Genomic DNA, 12,926 nt, shown 5'->3' with positions numbered 1-12,926 from the left:
TCGTCATGTCTTTGTGTCTTATGACCTCATCAGTTTAAAAATTTGTCACCTACACTTGAAGACTGTGTTCTCAGTCCCATCAGTAGTTCCTCCACTCTGTGAGTGAGTTCTTCTCTGTTTCAGCAGTGATCTTAAATCACTGAATAAATGGCTGTTGTCTGAGGTAGGTTGGAGGATGGTGTTCATGGCTACAATGGCTAGGTCATCCTTCTTAGACTCTTTCAATAACAGGATTCTTAAACCACCTGGAATAGCCCACGACTCTTGACTTATAAATAGCCCTGGTCTGTTCGCTTATAGAGTTCTGCTGAGATGCACTTGAATTAGGGTTGCCCTGTTTTATTTTCCTATAGGGAAGTTGCTTCCTGATATTCCAGACAGATCCACAGCTGAGTGGGAGCCAGACGTATGCGCTGGCTCGTTTCAGTGAGGTTCTGTCACTAATATAATATATTCTCTCCAGAAAATTTTGCATTTGGAAAGAGAATTTTGTTTTAATGGGAGCAGCGAGAGACATCTCACTCCAGTGTAATGTTGTCCAGGGAATGATGCATCATTTGAATTTTGAGACTTTTAAGTGAAAAATGCTTTTGTGCTCCTGGTTAGGAAAACACACCACAGGGCCAAGGAATAAGAAAATTTTGTTTCTCTAGAAACACAGCGCTTACTTCCAGGTATGACTAGAACACATTGGAGTGAAAAATAAAAGCCTGTTATTTATTTTATGATGAATTGTTTAAATCTCCCTACCCTCTTGTCTTTGGAGAACTGTGCCTTTTTCCAGTGGGTGCTATTTATGTAGAAGAGCTTTTGTCCACAGGGTAGACAAAAGTTAAGGCATTGCGTACACGACATAAACAGTCTTCTACTTACAATCAGGATGGGTTCCAGAAGTTCATCTGTAAGGCATTTGTTTAAAACACAGAATGTGCTTGTCCTTAGAAACACTGGTCTAAATGATGGTTGAGGGCCAGGCTAACCCACCAAAACCTATTTAACGCATAATGTATCTGAACTCACTCTTGTGTGTTATACATCCTGAAAGGAGGGGGTCTCCTGCGGTAAAAGGAGGAAGGGGAAGAGAAGATCTTTGTCTTCCTGCTTCCAAGGGTCTCAGCCCCTCATCTCCTGACCTTCCTCATCCTCATCCATTTGGGAGGAGGTCTTGCCTCAGTGTTCCACCCCCATCAATTAACTCCCCTCACACATACCCAGAAAATCTCTGTGCAGCTACTCAGAAAAGAAGGAATCTGATCTTTTGACCTCACACATGCTTTTGTGCAGCTCACTGTGGTCCTAAAACCCTCTAATTTTAAATACGGTATTTCCTAGCCATATGATAACCTAATAATGAGTGGATTTCTGGTCAGTGTTATTAAAAAGACTAATTCAGAAAGGAGAAATGGTATTTGGAGACTGGACCACCATATAAAAGAAGCTGTTCCTCTAAGCCAGGGGTTCTCAACCGGGGGTGATTCCCACCCATCTAGGGGATATTTGGTAATGTCTCGGGACATTTCTGATTGTCCCAACTAGACGTCCAGTGGGTAGAGGCCAGAGATGCTACTCACCATCCTATAGTACAGAGGACCACCTTCCACAGCTTCCAATGTCAAGAGCAGTAAGGCTGAGAAACATGCTTTAAGCCTGTTCCAAAGTGTGGGTTGCTTACAGGTGTTACATTGGGGGTATCTTGGTCAAACAGTTTATAGATGCAGGATTTAGGAGTTTCCTAGGTGTATTGGGTTGGCTGGCAGTGGTAACTTTGGTTCCCTCCTTCCAAATACCACTCTGCAGACATCTGTAGTGGACACACCCTCTAATTCAAATTAACAAATGTGTATCGAGAGCCTATTATGTGCCAGCAGTGCTGCGGGCTCTTGGGATACAGAGTTTATATTCTAGTGGGCAAAGAAGAGCAGTTAAACATAAGAGTGTGTGTGTGTGTGTGTGTAAAAGAATGAAGCAGAAAGTAGGGATAAAAGGGGTGGGGGAGGAACTGGAATTTTAAGTGGTGAGGTCAGGAAAGGTCTCATCCAGAAGACCGTGTTTCGGTGGCATCCGAGGGAGGTAAGAGGGCAAGCTGGGTGGTTATCTTAGAGGAGGAGTAGGGTCCAGGCCAAGCAAAGAGTAATCTGCCAGGGCCCTGGGGTGGGAGCCTGCTGGTCTAGTAGGGCTGCCTCTAAGCCCCTCTTCCATAGAAACTCAATAGGCCCATTCGGTGGTAGCGGGGAGGGGCCTGGGTATAGCATTAAAATTTCCTAAAGTAATCTGGCCACAGAAACGTCAGAGAGTCTCATGTTGTTGTAATGTCCTGTGAAGGGAGCGTGAAAAGATGCTACTTTGCTAGTGTGTTGTTTTTATAACCCTTTTCCTTCTTCCATGTAAGAACTTGGGACATCTGAACTCCAGGTAATTTCCATACAGAGCTGGCGCACATCTCGGGGAGGGAGAAACGAGAGGTGGAAGTGGGGTTTCGTCGGGTGTTTGGTGTGCTCCCTGCTGGCTCGCTGGCTCCCTTTGCTGGGTTCCTGGGCCAGTGGCAGTCGTGGCCTGGTGTGACTGTTATGGATGTGGGGCGTCTGGCATCCGTGCTGACAGCTGAAAGCAGAACTTCCAAGGTGCATACCAGGAGTCCACCGCAAGCTTCTAGCCCAGAGCTTGATTGTACCCCAAGAGGACAGCAGCTGGCATGGGCTCTGAATGTCATCCAGGGGGGCAGGATGCTCTGTGTTCTCCCCACTTTTGTCACACTGAACTTTGCAGAGAAGAAGTTGAGGCCTCATTCTCAAGAGTAACAATTCCGTCTTTGTTGGAGAACAATTTATTTCCTCATAGTTGTCTTCATTACAGAGATAAGAGATTTAAAAAAAATTTTTTTTAATCCATTTAGGACACAGTGCTTTGCACCTTGCAGCCAAGAACAGCCACCATGAATGCATCAAGAAGCTCCTTCAGGTAAAGTGGAACAACAGAAAATTATAAATGTGTCATTTTTAAAATTTGAAAGTAACCTTGTGGGTGAAGGAACAAACACATACACACATACTCCTTCAAATATTATCCCAGAACCTGGGTTTCCTAAGAAGCTTCATTATAGCCAAGGAGAAGATTATTTCCATAGCAGTTGTGCTGGTAGAGAAGGGGATCCTAATAAAAATTTGGAGTGTCTTCCTGGGATCCAGCCCTTTTCTCCGCTTTCTTCAGCTCTTTTTTTCTTATTGGAAGAACTTGTACCCTTTACATAGTCAGCTTGAAAAAAATTTTTCATGCTGTTCAAGATCCTTAGAATACAGGATCTCCAGTATCCTAGTATTTATTCTCTCTCAATCATTAGTAGAATGCAGCTTTTCTCGATAAGCAAAATTTCAACCACTGTTTCCTTGTATGTAACTTGATGAGCCTTTAGTTCTTAGTCTTTGTTCAGGTTCTTGGTTTTATTCTTCTTTATAATTTTAGGTCAACTCCCTGGTTTGATAACCTTGCCAGGAAGTTTATAATGATTGCTTAGGGTGACTTCCGTATATCTTTAAAGATGAATATTTCATGAAATCCCAATAGCAGTTTGTACAGTAACTTCCAGCTGTTGCCAGTCAAAATGCAAGCTGGCTGTTTTCAGGAACAGCACAGAGCAATAAAATATGTGTTTGGAGTAATGTCTGTTCTCTTGAGCTGTTGTCTTGGCCTTCCTGCGCATCGTTTGGGACCCAGCATCTTGCTTTAATTTGGCTTTGCAATTCTAATGCAGCAACATGGGCACATTCTTCAGCTTGTCCTGGTCTGTTGATCACACAGCTTCTTGTCTTGCATTACCTGATGCAAGCTACCACCAATGCCAGCAATGCTTAACCTTAACAGGTCTTTGAAGTGAAATTCAAGAAACGTAGATCAACATCTGTGATGATGATGATGATGATTTTTATTCTGAGGGTCCTCTCTAAAGACAGTTACAATAGAACTTTTCTTCCCTGCCTCCACACCCATGGTCTTGACCTTAAATTTTTGTTTAACTTATTTGTATTTTAAATCTCCATTCCCATCCTGGCTTGGCTATCCAGACTTTGCATCTGGCTCTGATTTGAAGGAAGAATGAACTTGACAAGCTGGAAATCCTCATAGGCAAGGACCAGATATTCTAGCCTCTAATGTAATTTTATATCTGGTTATGCAGATGGATTGGTTTTTCCCTGGAATCTTTGAAGCCTTTAAACGGTTCCTTGTGCTGTTCTAAAATTAGGCCAAAACATGGTAAGCTGTAACGTGATCTCTATTCTTCTCACCACTGCAGGGCAGACAAACATTTCCACCATTGCCTGCTCTCTGCAAATTGTCTGAATTCTGCTCCTCTTTCTGGATAGTTGTTAAAACTGGAGGCTTTGACGGCCTCCTCATGGGCTGCTTACCTTGGGTCCTGCACCCCTCTGGTAACGGCTTCACTCCTCGTCTGGGCGACCCACGCCCTCCGTGATGGGGCCACTGCCATCTCGTGCCTCCCTGCACCCTGCGCCCTCTCTCTCCGGCCTTTTGCTCTTCCTATCTGTCTGCTGGAGAGACTTCCCTTCTCCAGCGGCTGCCATTTCAAAGTTCCGCCTCCTTAAGGCGATGGGCACAAAGAGAGCCTTGTGAGAGTCTTCACGTGAACTCTCCCCCACTCTCTCTTGTAGCAAGTGGTCCCTGGGCACCATGCACCCTGTCAAGCAGTGAGTGTTGACTCACAGAGCAGCCCCTATCCTGCTGGAGCTTGCCATCTGGTAAATGAAGACAGAAACACACATGCCCGATTGCACATCACTGAGAAGAAAACTAACAGAGTGCTGTGAGAGGGGAGTGAGGGGGCATGTTCAGGAAGGCCCCGGGGAGGAGGTGATATTTAAGCTGAGAAGTCAGCGGTGCAGAAAGCCAAGGGGAGAGCATTCCAAGCAGACGGAACAGCAAGTACAAAAGGCCTGAGGTAGGAAAGTCACTCACTAGCCGGGGAGGAAAGAAAGCCAGTGGGTGGGCTGGGGGCAAAGCGAATGAGGAGCAGAAAGAAGGGCCCAGGGGGCTTCCCTGGTGGTCCAGTGGTTGAGACTCTGCGCTTCCACTGCAGGGGGCGTGGAGGCCACCAAAAAAAAAAAAAAAAAAGGGCCCAGGCTGTAGCCTTTTGTGTCACGATGGGCAGACAGTGATTCCTCAAAGTACAGTGTGGAACTGTGGAGGACTTTGAAGTAAAGAGCAACACTGACGGTTTAGAAGTTCTCTCTGTTTGTATAGAGAATCGACTAAAGAACTGAGGACAGCCAGGTGGCCGTCAGGGCTGTGCAGGTAAGCAGGTGTTGGCTCAGACCAGGTGGTGACAATGGAGAAAGAGAGGAGAGTAGATCGGGGTGTGTTTTGGGGACAGGATTGACAGGACGTGGTGGTAGGTTAGACGTGGCAGGAGGAAGAGAAGAAATCAAGGATGACTCAGTGGTTTCTGGCTCAGTGACTAGACCGATGATAGTGCTGTTGACAGAGGCAGAGATGGCTCGGATCAGGCTGCGTGGCGGGGAGGGGCAACCAGAAGTGTTGGCTGTGCTGCGTTTGAGACATCAGGCGGAAATGTGAAATAGGCTGTGGGTTGTCAAGCCGGGGGCTCAGAGATGCCATCTGCTGTGTACAGATGTGAACACTGGCTGGAGCCCAGCCTGTCTGGCTTTGAATCCTGGCTCTGCCACTTACTGTGACCCGAGCAAATTACTAACTTCTTTGTACCTCAGTTTCCTCATCTGTAAATGGGGGTAATAACAGTATCTAACTAGGATTGTCGAGAGCCTTAAAACAATCATTTGAATAGTACCTGGCACATACTAATAGCCAATACTTACACAGTAGTGTTGTCACTGTTAAGATATACACTCGGGAAGCATTGGCTTCTAGATGGGATTTCGAGCTATGGGTGTGGATGAGATTACCGAGGGAGAGGGCTTAGAGAAAGAACATCCAGGAGCCCGCAGTTTTATGTTTGGCTAAAGGGGCAGGCGTGGCCAGAGCAGTGGGGGGAAAACCAAGATCGGATGGGCCAGGCAGGGCTCTAGGGGCTGAGAGGAGAGAGTGTTTGGAGAAGAGGGAGCGGATTGCCGGGGAGAGGTTGGTAAGAGGCGGGGCAAGCATGTTTGCCGTCGTTGGAAACACGACGGTGGCTGGCCACTTGCATCAGGGCCATCCCTGTGGAGTCTTGAGGGCAGACGCCCAACTGCAGTGAGTCCAGGAATAAATGGGAGACGAGGCAACATGGCTTGTGTGGGACAGCTCTTAACAGGAAGTTGGTTTTGTGACGGCGGATAGAGAATTAGGGCAGGAAATGGGGGGAAAGGTGGGATCAAGATGAGAAATCCTAGAGCATGTTTGTTAGCTGGTGGGGGTGATCTGTTGGGGACAGAGTTGATGCAAGAGAGGGGGGACGGTCAAAGCAGCCAAGAGGTGACGGTTCACCTGTGTCGTGATTACTTGGAGATGAGTCTCCCTCCCCATGAGACCCTGGGCCCCTGGAGCACAACAGTTGGGACTTATTCATGTTTATTATACTTTTCTTAGGAAGTTGCGTCATACCTTGCAGGAAAAGGATGAACTGAATTTTTATTATACGTATTTATTGCTTTTTGTCTTACAGTCTAAATGCCCAGCCGAAAGTATCGACAGCTCTGGGAAAACAGCTTTACATTATGCAGGTAATTTTCATTCTCTTATTTGTCTTCTTCTGCCCTGAGGAACAGTAAGTGTTCGTTTTCCTTATTTAAGCCATTAACCTTGCCATTGTTACTCCTGATGCCGTTTTCTGTGGTCATTCCTAGACATCATTCCCATTTTCCTCAGTTTGCAAAGCGTGTAGGGTTTTACAGCTAGAATTCGTCAGTCGCCTGCCAAACAACTGGTAAAACTTGTCCTGGTTATTGTATTTTAATTAACGTGAGGTTCTTGTTTAAGAGATATTCATGAGCATTTGTAGATTTCAGGTAATGTGTGGTTCAGTTTTATTTATCAACATTTGGTTTTACTATCTGTCACACAGTTTCCAGTGACGAAACATTGGTACTGAAGTCCAGGATGGTGAGATTTGCAAATTTCTTTTAGTGCTAGTTGTGGAAAAGCTAAGTCCCACGAAAAGCTAAACCAAAGGTTTGCCTAAAGGCAACAACTGGCAAGCACTGCCTTTAGGTCTGGATGACGCTGAAATTAAACAGTAATTTAAAACACCACTTACTTAACCATTCTGACATCATTTCTCTTCAATGCAACGTATGCAAGCTGGGTGGAAGGTGAACTTTTCCTTCATAGAAGTGTTTGATGCCCCTGGCTGTGAGAGTAGCTTTGTGATTGGCTGTGGTTTCTGTGTCTTCCTTCTCTCAGCGGCACAGGGCTGCCTTCAAGCTGTGCAGGTTCTTTGCGAGCACAAAAGCCCCATAAACCTCAAGGATTTGGTAAGTACCAGGTGACCACTAGAGGTGCAGATGGACACTGGTGTCTAGAGCACCATGGGCTACTTCTGGGAGTCACGAAGACCTTAGAGACCCAAGCATTTGGTAAAAGTCTGTTGCTTTCTGACCTAGATCCTCTTGTGCAAAACAGATTTAAGTATTATCCCCGTTGGTCCTTAAACCGTTAATAAAACGTTTTACAGCATGCACTTCATGTGTTTGTTTCTAAGGATAGACACATGGCTTACCATCAACCTAAATACTAATAAGGCTTAATTTCTTGATTTTTATAAATTAAAAATAAGTCTAAATAGAAGTTCTATTATTTTCTTTTTGCACCCCATATATTACCTTTGGTACTAGGGTTTTCCAATTTTAAAGACCACTTGTAGCCGATTTTGACCTTGCTGGGCTATTTTGAGAATAAACTGATATGTCTATTGCTCCTGATTATAGGGTTAAATTTCCTGCTGTAGCATGGGACTTGGCATGTGTAAGTTATACCTGATGGGGACATTGCGAAGTGAGCATTTAGAATCTGTAAATAAATTCACGCTCCCTGAATCTCGGTACTTTATAACCAGAAAGTATTATAACTTCACAGAGATAATTTTCTAGAAATTCTGAAGTTCGACTTTGAGTGGATACTTAATCCTTAAGCAGCAATTGTATTTTTAAATATCCCCATGTTAAAATAACTGGATATATTGTAACTTTTTTTTTCCTTTGCCTAAAATTACGGTCAACCCCATTTGTGGGGTATGTTCAAGGCAAGAGCAGAATAAAAGCCTCTCTTTCTGGTTTACATAATTTGAGTCCGACCCCACTTCAAACTAAGATTCTGGAAATCGTCACCTATAAATTCTTCTAGTATTTTTTTTTCATTCGTTTCATACTGTAATGTTGAGATTCTTAATCCGTTTTACATAGTTTGTATGAGTTGGGATCTAAATTCTTTTTTCTAAAGGAATTGCCAATTGTTATAACATATTAAACAAATCATTCTTTCCATCAGTCCCTTTATCTAGTCATGTGTCAGTAATGAACAAATAAACTCTTAACGTATGTTTCGATACCTAGTAAGGTTATGAAAGGGTATGCTTTCTGAGAAGACAGTGGTGGCATGGCAGGATACTAGGATATGTGTAGTTCACTCAGAAGAAACTGCTTAGAGAGCAGTGGGACCTACTAATGCCATATGGAACAACCCTTCATTTCTCCAGAACCATGGAGAACCATTTCTCAATAAACATGGTATACTTGCCTCGAGCCTTTACATACTTTGCGTCCCACTGTCTCTCACATCATAGTCAGGCGACAAGCAGCCTGAGAGACTGACTCCTGAGGAAAAGCCCACAGTCAGTGGGATTCCATAACAAGGGTAGTGTTAGGGGGCAGACTACTTTGATGGGTCAAATGTAAGGCCAGCAGGACAAGTCAGGAATAAATGTAGAAGGAATAAGGACCTTTGCAGTCCCGGCATTTGACATCTAAATTAAAATCTTAATCTGAAATCTTAATCTTAATCTCCTAGGATGGGAATATACCACTGCTTCTTGCAGTACAAAATGGCCACAGTGAGGTCTGTCGCTTTCTCCTGGATCATGGAGCAGATGTAAATTCCAGAGACAAAAATGGAAGGTACCACAGAATTAGAAAGCATGTTATTTCAGTGATATCCACATTCGGAGAAGCTTTCAAAATATCACAGCTGTATTTTGGATCATTTGTTTTAAAGCAGTTTTAATTTCTTTCTTTTACTGATTTCTGCCTTTTTGGATAATTAAGAATCTGTTTTGACTTAAAAAGTATTTTCCCCAGACCTCTGGGAGCATCATTGCTGACTGTGTCTGTGATGAGATTATTAAATGCTAAAATGAATAGGCCGTTTCCTTTGCCTTTTCATGCAAAATAAAAGTAAACATATTGGTTGTTTTTTCAAAACAGTCTTAAAATGTTATAGGTTCTTTAAAAAACTTGATTTGAAGAAAAGGCAAGATTTGTGCCAATCGTATTAAATTTCATCATATTTAGAAGATTATGTCTATGTTATTTGACCTAATATTTAATGTTCTGATTTAATCTGAAGTTTTATAAAACAGCAACCCAATTTTATTTTTGATAGCATTCCATTTTGAATTTCCTAGAAAACTAAGTGTAGTATAGGTTTAACTGCACTTAGTCTTCTTTCCTCTGTTTTTAAGACAAATGAAATGATTTCCTAGCAAAAAGTTTTCACATTTTGTGTACTAATTTTGTGTCTCCTCATTCTTTAGAACTGCTCTCATGCTGGCTTGTGAGATTGGCAGCTCTAACATTGTGGAAGCCTTAATTAAAAAGGGTGCAGACCTAAACCTTGTAGATTCTCTTGGACACAATGCCTTACATTATTCCAAACTCTCAGAAAATGCAGGAATTCAAAGCCTTCTATTATCAAAAATCTCTCAGGATGCTGGTATGTGAAAGAAAATAGCCAGTGTTGTTTTAAATTTATCCACTCCATTTTCCCCAAAGGTTAAAGGAATTTGTGCAATATATTTTATTATTCTTTTAAATATATTTCTGGAGAAAAGTAGTGTTGAATATTGTGTATGTTGTGTGTATGGGTGTGTGTGTGTGTGTGTGTGTGTGTGTGTGTGTGTGTTTATATACCCCGCCACCCAAAGTGGATATGAGTCATTATGGTTCTTATAGGTTTTTTTTTTTCCCTCACTTTTCTTCTATAGATTTAAAGACACCAACAAAACCAAAGCAGGTATTTATCTTTGGGGATGGAGATTCTTTTTCATCATTGCCTGTGGGAGTTCGAACATGTTCTAATTAAACCACTCTGTGGTCCATTAGGAAAGTGATAAAGACTATGCTGAAACTACTTAAGGAGTAAAATATCTTTGGAATAAATGATTCATTGTAAGGTGGTAAATATTTTCTTAATGATTTACCCTATTTCCAAAGCATGTAACTTTAAACTTGCTACTTATATATTCATCTTTTTCTGAAATATACTAATATTTCCTACTGGTGTGAAAAGGTTTGATGTGATTTTAACTCTGAGAACAACAGTATTTTAACTTCTTGTAATATCACAGGAATTATAGAACTCTGTCCATAGCCATGTTAGTTAATGAAAGTAAGAGATTTAGCATTTTCTTTTATTTTAATTAGAGCTTTTCTAAAATGTCATTCATTTTACACAGATAGCAATTGAGAAGTTTACCCTGTTACTTTGGAGTTTTTCCTAAAAACGTAGTCACTACTGTTTATTAATGAGATATATATTTGGCTGTTTTATTTATTTATACATCAATGTTCTTGAAAAAATTATCATAATCAGCAAATACTTGATACTGAATTTATTTTGTACCAATTGTGTTATATTTATCCATAACCTTCAGAGATGAGGTTCTCCCTTTTTTCCCATATTTATGGTCATTCCTTGGTATCTGCAGGGAATAACAAAATCTGCAGAAGCTCAAGTCCCTTATATAAAATAGTGTGATACAGTTGGCTCTCTGTATCTGCAATTCTGGGATATGCAGATGGTTGAATCTGGATGTGAAACCTGTAGATATGGAGGGTCAACTGTATATTCTTTAAGAAAAGGACTGGAAGTAATGAAAAGGTCGGGGAAATACCACTGCTTTGCATTAAGATGGAAGCTAGACTATGAATGTATTCTGGGTTCTAAGTTGTGGTAAACAACCCCTTATTCTCTACTTTCCCAGTTCTCCATACCAACTTAATCTGGTTTTGTCTTGTGATTTTTATTTTCTTGCTTTAAAGCATGGGCTGCTAGAAGAAAACTTGGAGCATGCATATTACTTATTTTTATGTTGGTAGCAGATTTCAGATCTTGATAAAGTAAGAAATGCATGAACTGTTGAGGTTTTTCTCATTTGTTTGATGAAGCTATTTACTCAGACTTTACTAACCTAACTAACCCACCTCCATTCTTTGGACTGTGACAACTTTCAGCATGATCAAGTCTCTAAAATAAGCTCAGAGAGAAGTGGAACTCCAAAAAAACGCAAAGCTCCACCACCTCCTATCAGTCCTACCCAGGTAAAAATAAAAGAAAACCAACAATGAACAAACATATAACAACAAAGCCATAATTTTGTCATTTTGTGTTTAGGCCAAAAAGTACTGTTTTAAAATTGACCCTTAAATGCACATTTGAAATTTTCTGTAGTGGTTTTAAATTACAAATAGTGGTATGAAGAATTTTGATTATTAGTATGGAAATAATGTTGATTCTTATTTCAAAACTGAAGAATTGAACAGTATCTTTTTTAAAAACCTCAAAATTCTTAAAATCTATGACAGGAACTTTTTCCTCAAGATAATGAGCTCAGTCTATTTTCAGAGCTTGTATTAACAGCTCTAGTAAAGTGGGGGAGAATGTGTAGCTGGTGAGGCATTAGTTGAAAATGAATTTTAGTTGGTTTATTAAATGTTGTTAAAATAGATTTGCCTTTCCTATTACACTTAAGGTTGACTAATATTAAAAAAAAACAGCTTTCATTTCTGAGCTTATAGTGATTACTGAATAGAGGAGGAAGCTTGAATATCTATGAAATGGTAAATAAAAACAGGCCAGGGTTTGTTATTAAAAGAATCATAGGCCATAAAAAGAATCCATATCAAATATTTGAGCAGAATCTCTCATCCAGTAAGTAATGTTAAATACGTTAGCATATTCATTAATAATATTCTCAGTCTGCAATAGAAGTTTTATAAATTTTTAACGTTAATTCTAGTGAATATAGGAGTGAAATTCCATAGTTAATTCTACTGGGCAAACTTTCAAAAAGTATTTGAGATAGCTGAATTACACTGAAAATATGTTACCCTTGAATTAATTGAAACTAAGGATAATTATCGTTAGATTTATTTGTATTGGTTAAATAGGCTAATTCTTTGGCACTGTAGAAGACTTTGAAAAATGACTCTTTATTGATGGTTTTCATTTTGTTTTTTTAGTTGAGTGATGTGTCTTCCCCAAGATCAATAACTTCAACACCACTTTCAGGAAAGGAATCAGTATTTTTTGCTGAACCACCCTTCAAGGTATTTCCTTTCTGTGTCCAACTTATTATTGAATTTTAAGATACATAATAGATTTGATTTAAGTTACACAACATTGGGCAAAACAGAATATATTTCTCAGTCATTGGTTCAAACCTTTTCATCATAAAGCACCCTTTGATTATTTTTCCTAGCATGGGCTCCATACAAAAAGAGTAGCATGAATCAATTATATTTGTTAGCTAATATTTAATTTTCTTCATTAAAAAAGGACAAAGATAAGACTTTAAGATCACCAGTCATCTTACCAAATTGAGTTGCTATAATACTAATCAAAAAGAAAGAAATGGTTATTCTCTGCTGTCTTACTAAGAAGTAATTGTATATTTTTAATTAAACTTTTTACTGACTATAAAAGTAATATGTATTTATTTTAGAATTTTAGAAAATCCATTAGGTCTT

At 40.5% G+C, this 12,926-nt stretch overlaps 1 protein-coding gene across 2 annotated transcripts in view; it reads left to right on the top strand.

The window, feature by feature from the left end:
* RAI14 (retinoic acid induced 14) overlaps positions 1 to 12,926 on the top strand; it is a gene marked incomplete at both ends in the record, with an annotated part of 116,607 nt that overhangs the window by 91,234 nt on the left and 12,447 nt on the right. Inside the window, 8 exons of one of the 2 annotated variants that reach the window (XM_079703111.1) lie at positions 2,894 to 2,958; positions 6,632 to 6,689; positions 7,369 to 7,439; positions 8,971 to 9,077; positions 9,713 to 9,891; positions 10,163 to 10,191; positions 11,412 to 11,498; positions 12,420 to 12,506. In XM_079703111.1, coding sequence (XP_079559237.1) covers positions 2,894 to 2,958; positions 6,632 to 6,689; positions 7,369 to 7,439; positions 8,971 to 9,077; positions 9,713 to 9,891; positions 10,163 to 10,191; positions 11,412 to 11,498; positions 12,420 to 12,506 — 683 coding nt within the window. The remainder of the gene's footprint in view (positions 1 to 2,893; positions 2,959 to 6,631; positions 6,690 to 7,368; positions 7,440 to 8,970; positions 9,078 to 9,712; positions 9,892 to 10,162; positions 10,192 to 11,411; positions 11,499 to 12,419; positions 12,507 to 12,926) is intronic. The other variant, XM_079703112.1, reaches the window with a different exon arrangement.

Source organism: Hyperoodon ampullatus (assembly GCF_949752795.1).
Source record: "Hyperoodon ampullatus genome assembly, chromosome: 4".
Taxonomy (NCBI): Eukaryota; Metazoa; Chordata; class Mammalia; order Artiodactyla; family Ziphiidae; genus Hyperoodon; species Hyperoodon ampullatus.
The sequence above is the reverse complement of the archived record's forward strand: the minus strand, read 5'-3'. Positions and strand labels throughout refer to the sequence as shown.